This window comes from Pagrus major, chromosome 12 (genome assembly GCF_040436345.1).
Source record: "Pagrus major chromosome 12, Pma_NU_1.0".
Taxonomy (NCBI): domain Eukaryota; kingdom Metazoa; phylum Chordata; class Actinopteri; order Spariformes; family Sparidae; genus Pagrus; species Pagrus major.
The window spans coordinates 26,827,451-26,845,919 of record NC_133226.1 but is presented as its reverse complement, the minus strand read 5'-3'; the positions used below and the strand labels follow the sequence as shown (position 1 = coordinate 26,845,919).

Sequence of the window (18,469 nt, the reverse complement as noted above, 5' to 3'; positions counted from 1 at the left end):
ATACGAGGTCTGGCAACGATGTGTGTGTGCTTAAAGGAATAGTTAGACAGTTTGGGAAATACGTCTATTTACCGAAGATTGATACCACTCTCATGCCTCATGACGTTAGCTTAGCTTAGCATAAAGACTGGAAACAAGAGGGAAACTCCTAACCTGGCAGCAACTCCGAATCTTACTTATTAACAGTTTATGTTGGTTGTGTGTGATTTAAAAATGAAATGGTGATAACGTGGTGATGACACACATTTGAAAATATGTCAAGTTAATTTAAATTTGCAACATAATTAGGCACCGTCAACTGCTTTGGAGCGACTAAACGAGGTTACGCAAAGAGTATTGTCGCGGTAGAAGTTAGAGGTGGTAGAAGCAGTGGCCGGAAACAAAACCTTTTACTTTCGTACTGCTAATAAACCTCAAGAAGAAGAAGAAGAAGAGAAATAAACAGTCGGCCCGGACATTTCGGAGGGAAACCACCTCGAGGGAGCGAAATAAACGTTTTTGCAAAATCGAGGATTTTTTTTATTCTGTCGTTTCCATGAACCTTTTTCAGTGCGACACTTCAAAATGCACATAAAGATACATTCAAGGAAAAAACGGCTGCTGAAAGTCACAACATTACGAGCACCTGCGTGCTAAAAAGTTATTAAATGACGCAAAGACAAAAAGTCACCAAACTGCAGTCAGTGACTACAAATCTTCAGACTGAACGATCAGAGACAAAAGAAATAAGATGACGTGTTTCATGTTTATCAGTGAGGTTGAGTTGTCTTCCAGTCTTTTCTGGTCTCTAACATCTCCTGGCTAAAGCTTCATAACTACAGCACAGACATGAAAGTGGTATCGATCAAATAAACACATCTCCCCAAAAAACGTCAAACTAATCCTTTAACTCTTGATCAACACAGAAATTACAACCATCGTCTGATTAGATAATCATCCGGCTTAAAGAAATAGTGACTGCAGTGTGATTCTGATGAACAAGCTGCTTCATAGAAAATGCTCCTTCAAAACGAATCCTTCAAAAGTGAACTGAAAGCTCCTCACTGGATGTTTCGTGAAAAAGGCCAGTTTGGTGACAGTGTTTTTTAAAAGTGGCCCAGGCACCGTCTGACGATATCTTCATACTACGTTTGGACTAATAACTGACGCCGGGTCGTCTTTGATTTGTTAGGAACTAAGGCACCCGTCTGGGGGGAAAAAGGAAAAAGTGATTTAAAAGATCCTCCTCTAACCACGTGGTATTTTCTGGTCCTGGATTAACATCATATATAATATACAAATCCTTACAGTATATAAGGGTTTAACGTATGTTACAGTATGTAATATTCTCATTCCAGCACAGAGACATTGAATATGAATTCAATCACATTACATTCCCTTCCATGACAGTAGGCTACTATCTGACACAAACATGATCAGAGGACAATATCTCAGCTCTGTTTGGAATCGTACAATAAATATACAGTACACTGATGGGGTTTCTCTGTCGTATTTGAGCGGTAAATTGGCAAAGTATTTACACGGAAAAGTGCACCGAAGCCAAAAAAAGTCTGCCTGCCAATAGCACCATCACAGTCGTCCCACAGACGGGAGGAGTCCCGACACCGTCACCGAGCGAGGAGTCCTCCCCTCCGTCCGTCTCCGTCTCCGGGGTCCATCCTCTGCGAGCGATGTGTGTCCAGCACTTTGGATTCATAAAACAACAAACACGAAGGAAGACTAACAATGATATTAATAATTATTATTATAATAAAAATAACATCACCAACAAATAATCTTCCGAGTTCCACTTCACAGAAGTGAAAAATTAAAAAAAAACAAAAAAAAGAAAGTTTGTGTCAGCGTTTCGGGCTGAGCAGTGGTTTGGGTTCCACCACGATGGAGGGTCGGAGGATCAACGGGGGGAAATCTGCTTCTCACCAGCGCTGATCCAGAGGTTTGTTTGTCAGTCCGCCCTGTTTTTCTTCTTCTCTCCCTTTCAGTGCCGTGTCAGCCTCCCTCCATCTTTTTCTTTCTGGCCTTTTCTCTTTGTCTCGCTGCGTCTCGCTCTTCTTCTTCTCCCGGGGTCAGTGGCCCTGGCAGGTCTTGCAGCACATCTGTCTGAAGTACGCACGGCTGCAGAACTTGAACTTCAGTACCAGCGGGCAGTAGGCCACTTTGTTTACATCTTTGCATTCTGGTGAGAGAAAGAAGAGCGAAGAAGGTCAGTTTATTTAAAGCAGCTGCAAAGAACGATCACTTTGTGTTGATTCTGGCGGCCCCTGCGGACAAAAGCAGTACGAGCAGCACCGCCGACTGACGCAAAGATCTTCTGCTACATGTTTCACGTTTGTAAATTTAAAAAATGCTAACAACATTGTTTTTTATCAGTTATTGGTTGCAAGAGGCAGGTAATTATCAGTTATTGGTACTGCTTGAAAAAAAATCCATATCGTGCACCCCTAGTTTTAATTTTCTGACTTATTACCGGATGACTATGTCTTGTGTGCACAAGAGAAGATGAAGACTTGTGCGGTACGAGGTATTCTTCGTGTATTTGTTACAAAATCAGCCGCTTCTCGCTGTGACTGCAGTGTGACAGTGATACATGAGAGGCTCAGACTGGGGCTAACCTGCTACATGAGGCTGGTGCATCTCCCTCAACAGAATCAAACTCTGCAACTATACTTGGACGCAGAGGCTGAGACAGATCCTGGCCTCGTTCACTAACTGGGCTATCTGCCATCCCTACTGCACACACACACACACACACACACACACACACACACATACACACACACACACACACACACACACACACACACACACACAAACTGCTTGCTGGATGCCGGACAGGCAGCGCTCTAAATGCCTTATCACGATCAGAGTGTCTTCCCTTATTAGGCTTTGGCCCCTGCCTCCGCAGAGCCAAATGAAACGAGACGTTGCCTCACTGCTGTCCGTAAAGGAACAATTAGCCTACAGCTAATCCCATTAGCCGGCCTGTAAACGCTGCTCACGTTTTCCATTCAGGCTAATCGAAAGGGCCTTTCTCGATGCATCTGAATAGCCATCCATCATGTGTAAGTGTATATGGAGGGCTGAGCTGTTTCGCTCTGACCAGGAGCCAACCTCACTGGAAAGATTAATGTAGCTGGCAAAGTGTGGAGGAGTGTGTCATCCAAGCGTGTTTAGGTCAAAGTAGAACAGTGAGGATGAAGATGGAGACAGTTTATAACCTTTTCAACTGGAGCTCGGCGTGAAAGCAGCGCACATACAGTACGACACGCTCACACAAAACCATCTGTCTTTGCATTTGGGAGGAAGCTGCGGTTCGTCCGTCTGGTGACCGGCGTGACGAGAACTGTCGAGCAGACGACTCGTCGAGCCAGCGCTCTTAAAAACGTGATGGCAGACTCAGATGTGTCATCTTACCGTCGCCGTTGGAGATGGGGGTGGCGTCGCACTTGCTCTCGCACTGCTGCATGGTGGTGGGTCGGAGGGACTCTGCGCACTCGTTAGACGGCTGCCCGGTGTAGGACAGACACTGCACCGTCCTCATCTGCTGGCCCAGGCCGCACTGGGCCGAACACTGCAACACAAAAACACCAGAGTCAAACTGTGCAGGAGCGAGTTTAGACAACTGGACTGGGTAAATAAGGGCCGTGTTTCCCTGTGTGACCCTGACAGACACACACTCAGCCGTTCAGAGTAATCCCTGCACACACACACACACACACACACACACACACACACACACACACACACACACACACACACACACACACACACACACACACACACACACACGCAGCACGACTTGATCCAATCAACCAATCATCAGGGCACGGAGGCAGCGGGCAGACAGTCACCTTCTCCTCTGTCTGATTCAGCCGGCTGCCTCTCAGTGACTCTGTTTCCTAACTCGGAGGAACCGGGTCAACTGTTGCTCACGAGGTTTTTCTCGTGCAGATAGAGACGGAAACAGAAAAGTGTCTCTTGTTAGTCTGAGCCGAGCTACGAGCTGAAAGAGACGCAGGTGAATCGTTTCAGATGCATTTCTAAGGCTTCATCCACGGAGAGAGAGCACAGAGACACTTTTAACTGATGATTGGATCGACATCATTTATGATTTCTTAAGGTTTGAAAGACTTTTTCCACAAGACGTCAGAAGTTACTTTAAACCTGCCATAACTGATCTGATTGGACACTTGTATTAAAACCTACCCAAATATAATTTGCTCATAATATTTTTCCATTTTCCAACAAGCAGCAACACGTTTAATGATGTGAAACTAGTCGGAAGTTAAAACGTCAGCAGAAGTTAAGTAGAAACCAGTTGGACATTTCCTGGAAATGTAATAAATAAATAACCAGCTGTTTATTAACTGTTATTCAATAATATTTTCAAGACATTATGAGGTAATTATTGTGGTTATTTGGGGGTTATTTCTAATATATTGCTTCATAATTAATTAATTAGTGTTACTGAAACTTTGATGAATGTGACTCTTCTTTTAGCTCTAGTTTTGGGCTCCACCAACTCCCCGAGGAAATATCCGGCTCTTCAGCTGCTCTTCAGCTGCTAAACGCTCCACTATGTTCACTTTCTCAGGCAGGTTCTGTGTTTCTTTATCTTTGATTTCTCAGCTGATGGATGGATTTATGTTCCTGATGGTCGCTGAAGTTAATCATGTCCGTGTGAATCACAGCAAATTGATCATTTACATTTTCAAGAAGCTCAAACTTAATGAGAAATGACTCGATCGATGGACTCGCCTCAACCACAGAACAAAAGGAGGAAACATTTGTTAATGTGCACCTGCATTTCTTCTTCTATGGATGTGCCAGCTGTTATAATAAACTCGGTTCTGTGGGCGACCATAAAAACTTCTTCGCAGAATTTAAAGAAAGAAAGAAAGAAAGAAAGAAAGAGCACAAAAACAATCGGAGTCACTGCCAACACACTTTTGGCAAAACACGCTCCTCAGAGTGGTGAAACAACACACCTGTCAGCCACCACCGTGAGTGTGTGTCCGACGTACGAGTGTGTGATGTGAACCCAGCCTTCAACAAATGGCCGCCTCGCCCCCCCGCTGACGACAGAGCTACCAGGCTTTCTGTCACCTTCACTGATCCTCTGTGGCCGCCTCAGATCAGTGCGCCTGCATGTCATCCCTTCCCAATTAGAGAGTCTTTATTAGGACCCGCTGCTGGCCATGACAGATGGCGTACGTCAATGGTGCGACTTAAGTGGGATTTGAACCGGTGACCTTTTGGCCTGGGAGAGCAGGAGCTCGGTAGCTGGCAACAATCTCGCCTTTCTGACGCATCGAAGGGCCGGCCGGCCGGCGAGGGACCGGAGCAGCGAGGGCGAAGCTTGTAATTACAGCCAAGAAAAAAAAAACAGAGGGAGAGGGCTGCACACACATAAACTCACACACACACACTCACACACACACACACACACTCTCACACACACACACACACACTCACACACACTCAGACATCTGCAGCGCATGAGAAAGTGCTGTGTAAGAGCAGACTCCAGCTGTTGCTCAACGAGGTATTAACCTCGGCTCGGCGTGACGAGGAGTCGCTCTTTGATGGCCCACGCTGAGGTTATCAGTCGGGTCTGCTTTGTTTACGGCTGTTATTGGCACTGATTGAATTGTAAAGGTGTGTTACTGATGTTTGTGTGTGTGTGTGTGTGTGTGTGTGAACGCACATGTGGCCGTTACGAGGAGAAGCCGAGGGAGAGCCGTGACCTAGACTGCCTGACTCTTGACCTTTGACCTCTGACCCAGAGCTAAAACCATGACATCAGCTCCACCGGAGCGACGAGTGACCCGGAGACACCGTCTTCTAAACACCAGAGCGCACTGTTTGAAATTCCACTTTACACTGAATTATTAACAAACCCAACAAAATAACAAGCCATACTTTTTGTAGATACAGCTCCTCTCTGACGCACGTTTTTTGGCGTCCGCTCACCAACATGAGTCAGCTGTGTTGTAAAGTGTTCAACAGCTCTGCTGAGCGCACTAAGTCATGTCAGGGTGAGCCCAAGAATGCTACTCCTCGGCCTTCGTCTGAATCGTGTTCCTGGAAGTGATCGAGAGGCCTGGACCGAGGCAGAGATAAACTTCAAACATTCAGGGGGATATTACTGCCACTGATCACACACTCCAGGCCCCCGCACACACACACACACACGCACACACACGCACACGCACACACGCACACACCACAGTCCTGTGTGTCATCCAGGTGTAAATTATATTAACCATTCACCAACACATGGAATCTATCTGTGCATCTTTTGTCTTTTAAACATTCAAGATGTCCTTTTAAAGGATTAACCAGCAGACTGTTGTTCAGGAAGCTTAAAGGAAGAGTTCGCAAAATATATTGAAAATCCAGTCATCATCTCCTCCCTCCGTGCTGATATAAAGTCAGATGAAGTTTCGTCGTCCACAGAACATTTCTGGAGCTTCATAGTAAAAGAGAGTTGCAGCATTCTGCTAAACAACTGAAGCAGCTGGAGACTTGATTTAAAATATAAATTAAAACAGCGTAGTCCAAGTCTCTGAATCCCTGAGACCCCAAATGGATTTGCAAGTATGTTATTTACACCCTTTTTGAAACCGAAATCTTCACTGTAGCTGCTAAGCTAAAAGCGTTAGCACGCACCAGTCCCTCGTGACATTATTTACACATTTGCAGCGAGGGACAGGGTGCACATTAACGCTTTTAGCTTAGCTGCTACAGTGAAGATCTTAAAAAGGGGACTAAAAATCATATTTCTAAATCAATTTGGGATGGTGTGGCTTCCAGAGACTTGGGTAATGCTAGATGAGCTGTATGGAGCCATTTTATGTTTTTTCAGACGTGTTTTTTTCCATTTTAAATCGAGTCTCCAGCTGCTTCAGTTGTTTAGCAGAATGCTGCAACTCTGTTTTACTGTGAAGCTCCAGAAATGTTTTGTTGGACGACGAGACTTCACCTGACTTTCCATATACTGACTGAATTATCATTTTTGGCTGAACTGTTCCTTTAAGTTGAAAGAAAAAGGTTCTTCGATGTGATGTAGGAGTAGGAGTATGAAGGAGGTGCTGTCCTACCTGTCCCCATTCACCGGGGATCCAGCGAGGAGGCGGACAGCGTCCTAAACTGCAGCGGATTCGGACCGGAGGTTTGTTGTGGCTCGGGCAGTGGGCGGGCGGGAAGGTCTTGGTCAGGTCGCTGCTCTTACACAAGGCGATGCGGTGTTTGAAGCCGGGGCCACATTTAGGTGTGCACTGAAGAGACAGGAAGAGGTGTTCAGGGGAACATCTCCACAGCAGCACAATGAGCTGAAGCAAGTTCAGGATCTCGTCTCACCTCTGACCAATCCAGGGTGACCCACTTGGGCGGGCAGGACTGGTTGTTGCAGGACTCTCGTTCGATTGGGCGGTGAGTCAGACAGTGGGTGTCCTCCAGCGTCTCCTCCTCAGCGGGGCCGATCTTCCTGATGCACAGGACCGTCCTCGTCCTCATCCCGCCGTCACAAGTCTTCCCACACTCAGACCAGTCGCCAATGAACCACCTGGAGGAGGGAAAACAAAAAGCCAACAGTGAGCGATGACCTCCAACTCTCCTGTTCTCTCTGTGTACCAGAGTGTTTTACTCCCTGTGGTTTCTTCATTACAAACAGGCTTTGGAAATTAGCTGGAGTGTAAAATCACATTATGGCTCCGTACATCTGAGTGACTTCATCAAGGTTGGATTAACAAAAAGGGCAGAGCGGGAAAAACCCCAGGACATCGAAGCCAGCCGAAATATGTCCATAGTAGCCAAAGTTGGCACTGATTCATTTCATACTTTAAATGTCCTGCGCCGTGCCGTGCCGTGCCGTGCCGTGCCGTGCCGTGCCGTGCCGTGCCGTGCCGTGCCGTGCCGTGCCGTGCCGTGCCGTGCCGTGCCGTGCCACTGAGCTTCTGACCTCCATAAAATTAGATTGACCTTATTCAACTCTTTGTCTACAGACTTCAGGACTGAATATCATAAAACTGCCGAGACAACAGCCCTCCAAACACGTCCAGCCTGAGAGATATTACATCATCTGAAGGAATGTATACAGAATTAACAACGTGTTCAAACATCTGTGTTAGCTTTCATTACCCGAGCTCATAAAACCCGGCCGATTCTAAAACAATCGTGTTTACACGGCCGGCGTTACTCGGCCTTTTCCTGAGGCTGCTGAAGGGGTGTTTGCCTGCGTAACAGACACAAATGTCATGTGTGCACTGTAACTCAATACACACACACACACACACACACACACACACACACACTGCAACAGCCTTCAAGTACTAATCAAAACAAATGAGATACCACAAGTCTGCGTCCACTGGATACAGATGTGAAAATAAATAACCCCGGACTGAAGTCTGACTGTATGAAAACAAATGACCCCTCACGCAGCACATCTATGATACTGTCATTGTTTTTGGCTGAAAAGACGCCGACACTCGCTCTCGCACACGAGTAATCGTCAGATCGTCTGAATCTAATTAATGCATTTAATCCCACTTTTTTCCAGACGTGATTGAAGCGAGTCTGGCCAAACGCTTCCAGCTACGGTGTGTGTGGCTCGCAGACATTTGGCCACCGAACACAAGTTCATATTGCACCTGTGTACGTGTATATTACCCCTCGAGGATCGGCCAAGAAGCCAAAACAATCAAAACACAGGTGGTCATTTTCAAGGGGCTCTAATTTTTGGCACGAGGCAAACACTGAAAATAGTTAACATATGAAGTTATAAATCACCGCCTTTTTTTATTTTATTATTTTCTTCCAAACACAAGCTCACAAACCAGTTCGGCTCGTTGCAGGAGGATTAATATCGTGAGTCAGGCTCTTTAACTTAAAGCTGCTTTACTCAATATTTATATACGATCAGGTGTCTGTGTGTGATGTGAAAGGTGACACAGTCGTTCCTCAGCTTGACCATGAATGTATTATGTAGACCTGGATACTGCGGAGCTGCTCGGCCTTGTCTCGATTTTTCCCCGTGGCCACCTGCGAAAAGTTCCCCAACAGCCAAGAAAGTATTTTCCCCAAAGAAAACTTTTGTCACGTCAATTATGACTCTGAAAACTAATCCATCAGTTGATTACAAGACAAATAATCGATAAAACCATGACGTACTCTGGAGGACAGGGCTCAGTGTTGCAGTCTCTCTGGTTCTCGGGATGTTTGCTGTCCGGGTCACAGTAGCTGTTCTGGACCACCGAGTTGTCATCCAGCCTCTTACACACCACTTCCTGCTTCTGGGAACCTGCAGAGAGGGGGAAGAGAGAGAGTGATCAATAAGGGGCAGCACGGATCTCTCTCGCCCAGCTGATTAAAGCCCCCCCCCCCACACCCACCCCAAGAAACATGGAAGCCGGCGGGCGTCGTGTTGAGCGCTCGCTGTGTTTGAGCGGCGGTGGTATCGCTTTCAGCCTGTAGTAAATCCAGACATGTAAATTCCTGATTCTTTGCAGGATATCTTGGCAAATCACTTTTACAGAGCAGAGAGCTCTTTACTTTGGCTTCTAATGGAGAGAGCGAGGGCTACCGTATCAGTGTCACACCTCCCACTGGGTGTGTGTGTGTGTGTGTGTGTGTGTGTGTGTGTGTGTGTGTGTGTGTGTGCCATACCAACTCAGAAAGGGGCTGTTTGGGCCCTCGTGGGACGTATCCCACAGCAGACTTGTCTGGCAGTTGTAATGAGATATGGATGTGTGTGTTTGTGTGTGTGTGTGTGTGTGTGTGTGTGTGTGTGCGTGTGCGTGTGTGTGTGAAATATAGAAAATCTGCCCATCTGTGCTCGAAATGTGAAATACAGTTTGGAGGAGCAGTGCGAGGCATGGGGTAAAAGAGTTTGGGTTGTAAGGCTGTCAGAAGGTGTTTTTCATGGGTTTTATTGCTGCAGTGAAATATTCAACAACACTCCGTGATGAGCTGAGCTCTGATGGGACGATGATTAAATAACATTTCACTGATTTAAAGCTCAGCGGAGTCACAGGCACAAATTAGATCATTTGGATCAACAATGCAACGGCATGTTTACAACACTGGAAGGCCGTGTGTGTGCTGTGTGTGTGTGTGTGTGTTGTGTGTGTGTGCTGTGTGTGTGCTGTGTGTGTGTGTGTGTGTGTGTGTGTGTGTGTGTGCTGTGTGTGTGTGCTGTATGTGTGTGCTGTGTGTGTGTGTGTGTGTGTGCGTGCGTGTGTGTGCTTCCCCATCTAAGGAATAGATTCAAACTGCTGCTCAGGACTTGGAAATCCTTCCTTTAGAGAAACCCACATGCTTATTCAGTCATGCTTTTACAAAATATTACAAACCCGTCCAGGCCACACTTGACAACTGGGAAGAAACACTATTTATTGTTACATGAAACCCATTGCTTTTGGGCTAAAAGGTTTGGTTTAGTCATTCTTGAGGCCTTGGTCAACATTTCAGTGCGGTTTCAGATTCTGAATGTTTGACTGTGTAGGACGGGAAGAAGAAGAGCGGCCCACGAATCTGTGCGCAAGCTCTGGTAAACCAGAAGCTATGCAGAGCAGCTCATTCACAGAAATTACACCATATTCATTACGCCGGCTAAAATATGGAAAATATACATATTGAATTTATTAGAGGGCTCAATCTCCAGCTATAAAGTAATGATTTTGGATCGCAAATTATGATACTGGGTTTCCACACACTGCTCCTCAGCGTTCGTGTAATTACTGGTTGGGGGGAAGATTTACAGAATGACACACGCACACACAAGATATGAAGCATTAAATATTTGAGACTGTTAGAAATATTCAGAAGGAATTTAAACACCCGCAGTGTGTTTTGGTACTCAACACCAAAATGCTTGGGGGTGCTTTTTCTTTTTCTAAAAGGCGACCGGAGCTCAGCAGAAGGTCGACACGGAGAAGACGGCTCTTCTCTCGTAGAAAAATAAAGTTTAATAAGTTGTACAGACGCTTTAGAAAGTCATCGTTCTGAGGCAAAACAAAGAGAGAAGAAGATGAGAGCTGAACCCACGCTCCGCTTGAAATAATCCATGAAGTTTTTCTGCATTTAACAACTGACAGGAAGAAATGTAATGAGGAGTAAATAAATGTATGAAGGTTTTTTTTGTAAATCCATCAGGGTTGTTTAGACACCAGCATCAGAAATGCCTCCAATACTTCCTGAAATGCTGGACTCAGTGTCAGCGAGTTTATGCACCGATCTGATACCACGTAATGAATTTATTACAAACAGGACGCTGCTACTTCCCAGCAGCATCTCATGGCTGCAGCGAGTAAGTCTCAAGGTATCACATGGTCATAAACTGACAGTTTTCATGTCGTTTACATTTGCTTATGAATTCTTTGCAGAGTTTAATGTCTGTCAGATCATAATAATTAGTAAAATTGCAAGAAAGCATTCATTCAACCCAAAAATACCCTTGTTTTCATTCTTTTAAGGGTCATTGTAACTGATAATTATAGTTGTGTAAAACATGAATTGTGTTATTTTATGAAAATCTCATCCATTGCATCTGTTAATGCAACTTGTGTGACTTGTGTGACTGAGCACATCCATAATATAACATCCACACAGGGTGTTAAGAAATAATAACTATATATATTTTAACGCACTGATATCGGATCGGTGCTCAGTATCGGCTGATACATAAAGTTCAGGTGTCGGTACTGGGATATTATCAGTACATCTCTAGTTTCCATCCACCTACACTTGGCTGAAGTGGAAGAGATGTTTTTTTCTGTAAAAACCAAAATGCACTGGAAACAGGCTCGGCAGATAACAATGACACACACGAAGCACTTTGTGGAAATTCTGTTCGACTTGATGCTAAATTTGGTTCCCAGCTGGAGAAAGCACGACTGAATAAACATTAAAAATGAAAGTGGACACCCCTCAGGTTCTTGTCAACACCTTCCACATTGGCAAGGCTACAGCTATGTTTCTGTGACTATTAACAGAGTCCAGAGGAAACATACTGCAGCGGAGGCTTCCAGTGCTGACTCACCTCCAGAGCAGGTAGCCGAGCATTCGGACCAGGGCAGGTGGTGCCAGGAAAAGCCCACCTCGTTGTCACCACTCCCGGTGCGCTGGATGGGCACGTTGAACTTGTAGCGTATTCCCATGTTCTGTTCCTGAAGGAGAACCTGCAGACGGAGCAGCAAACAGAGAGAAACAGTAGGAAGAAGAAGAAGAAGAAGAAGAAGAAGAAGGAGAAGAAGAAGGAGAAGGAGAAGGAGGAGGAGGAGGAGGAGAAGAAGGTATATTTAGTAATATATTTGTGTTCAGTATGAAAACAAACAAAGGAAAATGACAATAATAACTTCATCTGAGCACAGAGTCAAATTAGCATTTATATGGAGTTGTGTTTCTCACTCATTGTAGCTCCGTTTTGGTCTCCTCCATCTCTTCTTTATCCACTATACACTCAGTTATGCTCGGGTAGCTGATGAGAGCGCTGAGACTGAACAAACACAGGGAGGCTGCAGGTCTTAAAACCAAAACAACGAGCTGAAAGATGCTAAAAAGCTCCATAGAGCTACAGAATGAGGTCCCGATTCACCCCTCCCTGGTGATTTGAGCCATTGTTAAAGGAAACGTTCACCCAAAAATGCTAAATTTAGCCGACATCTAGTTTCATGGTCAGCAAAACATTTCTGGAGCTTCACAGTAAATCAGAGTTGCAGCATTCTGCTAAACAACAAGCAGCTGGAGACTTGAGTTAAAACGGAAAAACAACCAAAAATAAATAAAATGGTTTCCTGAGATCCCAAATTGTTTTGAAAGACGTTATTTACACACTTTTTTAGGCCGAAATCTTCACTGTAGCTGCTAATGTCGAAAACAACGTTAAAACAAGTCTCCAGCTACTTCACTGCAACATGGAGGGAGGAGATAGATTAAACTATTGATCACAGCAGCTCTAAACGCTGTCTGGACAGGCTGGATCAGTAAAGGATCTGGTGGGTTTTTATATCATCCTGCTCGACGCAGAGGGAGATTGAGGCAGTCAGGCTTTGCAAGCCGCAAAGAAATGGCCAGCGGTGGAGTGGCCGGTTGCTCGTCTGTGTGGTCTGGTATTTTCAGCATTCATTTTCAGGCAGAAACCACCGAGTGTTACAACAAGAAAATGCTCTGTTGCCTCACATGAACACACAAACATGCAGCGAAAAAAAGGTCATTCACTACTTTACATGAACAAGATACAACAACCCGGATGCCGACACTGTTGGCACGCATTTAACCCCAAACCGCTGGCTGAGGGTCGTCTGAGGTCAGCACCCAGATGTTGAGTTCAAGACCGACGCGACATTAAAATGCACACAACTGCTCGGATGGACATGAAACAAAAGATGAGCTCCAAACATCATACGTGTAACTCATGGCACAATTCAAACGGGATCAAAACATTATAATATTGTCTTATTATTACCATGACAATCAGGTTTTCAGTGGTGGCTCCCAGCGCCTCTAAAGACTCGGGCTCATCGGAGGGTCTCTTGTAGTGGAAGGCCGTCCCCGCGATGTCAAACTTCCTGGGCCAGTCGATGGTCCACGCTCCGTTGATGTAATAATCGTCCCCTTCAGATTTCAAAGCTGAGAAATCACAGAAAACAAGAAATACTTTTTAGAAAGCTGAAATCAAAAGCAGACAGGAACAGTAGCAGGTGGAGGCAGTCACTGGGTGTGATGTCACCGTCGCTGTTCATCGTCATCGTCGTCACTTCCTGTCTCTCTACAGGTCGAGCAGAAACACTCACACACACCGTGAGCGAAGACATTCACGTGCAGCGACATGTACATACGTCTAATTTGGGAAAGAGAAAGAAAACACGCTTCAGGTGAAAGCCTGGACGAAGCTCATGAATACCACTCTGTCTGGTTGTCAAAGCAGAAGTTGGTCTCCAAGCACAACAGATCTGAAAATATCCACCTCAAAATGAGGAGAAACGATCCAACCGCTCGCTATTCTGTCTGTTTGGCTCGTGCTCTGCAGATTCCCCTCTGCAGCGTTTACGCAGATTAGATGAACAATGGTTTACTCCTCTTTAACATATCACAATCCCCCTCTCAATAAATTCAATTTTCAGCACATCTGGCACTCATTGTGAGCATTGTGATCTTGTTATTCTGAGCGGGGCAGTTTACACAAATCCTCACCGACATCCCAGACTCTATTTTTATGTCGTCTCGCTTAGTTTTTACTTTAATATAACATCTTTAAAACTTTGCTGACCTAAATAGCAAAAAACTCAGACAATGCAGCAGAAGAGAAAATATTATCTTTATCACCGGGGTCACAGATGAAACTCATAACAATGTTACAAATTGCTTGGAAGGGAAAATCTCGTCACACACAATAGCCAAAATTGCACTCTTTAAACTTTGATATATAGACATCATATCCCTCTAATCCTGGCGGACCAGGCAGCTGTCACCACAGCCCTATAAATCTGATGCGGCTCTCTGGTTCAAAGTGTAACTTAATCCCTCCATCAACACCATCCGCTATAAATTCAACACGCTGTCACATGTCTCTCTCCTGTTAATGAAAAGACACAGAACGGGCTTAATTGAATCCGGTTGTTTGATTGTTTTGGGTCAGGCGCTGCCAGTGTTGCAAATAGTTTTTGTTTAGTCTGGAACGGAGCGGATGAGTCTGGTGCCAAGATGGCCATCACATGTGTTAAGATTCAGGGTTGTGTGTTATTTTCTTTTTTTACAGACTCGGTTTTACAGCTTCGCATTAGACAACAGGAGATTAAAACGATGCCATCTTCTATAATTTGCTCTCAACAAAGACACGAGGAAATCCCAGGAAATGTGGTCGACACAGAGCTGAACAGATAATGTGAAACAGCTTGAGGTCGCAAATACGCCAATTCATCGCACTGCAGGGAACGACGGGGTCTGCAGGGTCCGCAGCCACACTAGTGCCTCCTCAGTGGTGCTATGAGCTAAATGCTACAGACATAATGCTAAAATGCAGCAGGGTCGGGATGTTTGACGAGGCCATCGTCATCCACTACTGAGCCCCTTTACCATCACAGCATCATGATTTAAAGGGCGCCCCACCAGAGAGTGCACAAAGGAGTTTGTCCCCTCAGAGTTGCCGTAGGGCCGGAGTTGTGCCGTGAGTAAGAAAATTAAATGTTTGTTGCTGCTCAGCACCTGATGTTACGTCTCCAAGACGCTCGGTTTCCATGTCTTTTCAGTGAGCTGCTGTGTTTCTCTCAATCGTGCCGCTGTTATTTTATCAAAAACTAAAATGTCGACCTCACGTAAAAGTCAGGGAGCTTCATCCTCTGGGGACCACGAACATGAACGAGCCACACTGCCAGCACGACTAAGTGTACATTAGTCTCATGATACATGTGACTGGTGATCATTTCGAGGTCGTCACTTACCGATGTAATTTTTCGACATGGCGAGTTCTTTGATCTCGATGTGGACCGAACCTTTTGGGATCTGAACCACCTCCATGTAGCCTGGAAGACAAGAACAGGGGTCGTTAAATCGGTTTCTTCTCCCACTCAGACTCCCCCCAACCCTCCTAATCTCATTTCTGCAAGACGTTTTTTACAAGACAGACCAGACAGGACGTTACATATCATGTTCGGTAGGAGGACATATAGAATAAATTCCAATTCACCAAAAAAGGACAAAGCAGGAGGACAAAACAATCCCCTCCTTTCTTAAACAGTCACACACACATACACACAGTATTTTTAGATGGTTTACTAGCCATACCATAGAAGGAGAAATATGTTTTCTCTCTCCCCCGGCTCTCTATAGACGACCTCGGGCGAAAGCCGACACCGTGTCCCTATCTCTACTCCTCATGTCTTCACTGCATGATGTAATTAATGGGAGAAATATTGTGTTTTGATCCATACTCTGACAACATCAGTCTAAATAGCCAGAAACATATGTTCTGTCGGGGGGTGACAAAGGCAACAAAGGCACACTTCCATGAAAGATTATGTTTCCTGGCTTCAGGACGTGTTGACTTCCAGACAAAAGGAACGATTTCTTCACAATCGTCTCCGGTGACTTTCACTTTGTCACATGTGGTCATCAGACCAAAACACACTTTCTCTCTCTCTTCTCCTTTTCACACCGAGTGGATCAAAAGAAGCCTGCGAGCTGCTTTATTACAGAAACCTGAGCTGACACAACATCTCAGTCTCTCATCCTTAAAGCTGCGTCGCCTGCAGTGTGATGTGTTTTACCTCCTCTGGGCAGAGACTCGTTGAAGAGTCCCTCCGTCGCCTCGCAGGTGCTGCCGTCGCCTCCGCACACACGGCATCGGTCTTCTTTAGCGTCAGAGCTCAGGATGTTGTCGCAGCCCACGTGCTTTGAAGCCGACAGGGAATGAGAGTTAGCATTGAACGTATTCAGGATTTAACATCATTTTACTGTGAAAATTATTACTTCATTACAAATCTACAAATGTCAGATTTCAGAGCACAGGCGTCATGATCTTTAAAGGTGCAATATGTAAGAATATAAGTTGAAAACATTTAAATTATCAACCGAATGTGAAGAAATGTGAGGTCTGGTGTATTATGTTGCAGAGACATCTACTGAAGCTAACATGCTAACCAGTTAGCCCCGGCGTGTCCCGATCCACAGCTCCTGTAGCAGCAGTGTTAACACCAACACTCCCCCCTGTGCTCCGGACTGCTGGCTGCACAGCTAATAAGCTAACGATAGCCACAGTTAGCAGCAGCTAGTGGTTATTCTGGTGATACGCTGCCCCCTGTTTGTTTTGAGTAAGGTGGCCAATTCTTACATATTGCACCTTTAAAGGATTAATTTTGGAAAAAGTTTATTCACTTTCTTGCTGAAAGTTCAAGGAGAAGATTGTTTTGACCATCATGTCTGTCTGGGAAATACAAACGCCGCCAGTTAGCCAGCTAGTTAGCTGATTAGCTAACCCAGCTCTGGTAAAATCCTCCTGCTAGCACCTTTTAAAGCTCACATACACCATCCTGCTGTCAGAAATACTCATCGCAGAACCAAATGTGTTTTCATCCACCGCTGAAAATAGTTCCCAAAAAAAAATGCACTGTTGTTTCAGCTGTGGATTAATCTTTTTTAGTGTACCTTTATACTTGCAACCTTAAACATACTCAATAAAACACCAGACTGATCCTTTAACACTTTGAACAGCTACATTGGGATCCAGCATATTACAGCTGTAGTTGCTGAAAAACTTGGCAGGTTTTTTCATATCAAACACATGAGAAATCATAAAACATGATGTTGATACTAACCACTGGAACATATAATAATGTGCTGGCTCCAAATTAACTTTATTAAGCAGGCTGCCTGAAGCCCATTAAATCTTTATCTGAGCTCAATCTGCAGCGATTGCATCATCGTAGCTTAATTGGTAAAACCTCAGAACGACCGTAGTCAGCAGATTTTGACTGAAGCTAAAGATCTGTGTTGTTCCCTTGGCCAAGGAGGTCGCTGATGTTTCCACCTGCGTCAGTTTGTTGGTTGTTTGTTGGTTTGTCAGTCGGGTTACACAGAAGCTACTTAACGGATGGGTCATGGCCCAGAACTGACCCTGTTAACTTCTGGTGTGGATCCAGATGGAGGGACGGATCCAGGAATCGTTTTCTTACTTTCTTTAACATTGTGAGATTTTTCCACATTTTTGTTAATTTAGCAGGAAACAGCAGACGGATCTTGATGAAGTCCAACATGTAAAATCTAAAAGTGACAATTTGATGCAGATCCAAATAAAAATCCAGATCTGGCAGATGTAAATATGTTTGGCGGAGGTATGCGCTCTTCTGAGTAACACCTTAAAGGGTGCCACGACTAATTTGTCCACATTAAAGTGAGTTCACAGGTCTCGGGGGAGTTTTGCTGCATGTATAAAAAAAATTAGTATAAAGCCTTTTGTGTCTGCAGAGGAAGCTGCATGTAATCTGATAGAAAGTTGCATTGTGGGTAATGTAAGCATCAGGTTGTGAAAAGGAAGAAGTCAGTTCAAAACCTGCTGCCTACATTACCCACAATGCAATGTTTTGCTCTGTTTTATATCCCTGCAGACTGAATATCTTTGGGTTTTGCCGTTCAGACTGAGAGCGGCAGACAGAACCTGTCGTGTGTTAGATATTAGCTCGGCAGTAACGCAGTCTCCAGACTGTGTGCTAGCAGCTTTATCAACTCTGCGTTAATGCAGTCTGACAATACATCTGGGAGGATTACTGTTATCACCGACACTTCCACTCCTCTGGATCTCCCCGTTCTTTCTCCTCTCCCTCTCTGTCTCTCCACCACCTGCAGACAGCAGAGCAGCTCTGAGTGTTTCTGAACGCCGTCCAAGCAGACGGCGTTCTAGAGATTTATCACAATGTGGCAGCGAAAACCCAGCGAGCCAGCCTCTGAAATAAAAACGACACGCTGGATTCGG

The 18,469-nt window shown here is 45.0% G+C and overlaps 1 protein-coding gene across 1 annotated transcript in view; it reads right to left on the bottom strand.

Annotated features, from left to right (window-relative positions):
• Window positions 1-2,066: 2,066 nt before the first annotated feature.
• Window positions 2,067-18,469, bottom strand: part of adamts6 (ADAM metallopeptidase with thrombospondin type 1 motif, 6) — a 54,991-nt gene continuing 38,588 nt past the window's right edge. The window contains exons 16-24 of the mRNA XM_073478240.1: window positions 16,269-16,392; window positions 15,444-15,524; window positions 13,469-13,632; window positions 12,044-12,182; window positions 9,175-9,304; window positions 7,363-7,567; window positions 7,104-7,280; window positions 3,415-3,571; window positions 2,067-2,176 (exon numbers count right to left, since the gene is read on the bottom strand). Of these exons, the coding sequence (XP_073334341.1) occupies window positions 2,067-2,176; window positions 3,415-3,571; window positions 7,104-7,280; window positions 7,363-7,567; window positions 9,175-9,304; window positions 12,044-12,182; window positions 13,469-13,632; window positions 15,444-15,524; window positions 16,269-16,392 (1,287 nt within the window). The remainder of the gene's footprint in view (window positions 2,177-3,414; window positions 3,572-7,103; window positions 7,281-7,362; window positions 7,568-9,174; window positions 9,305-12,043; window positions 12,183-13,468; window positions 13,633-15,443; window positions 15,525-16,268; window positions 16,393-18,469) is intronic.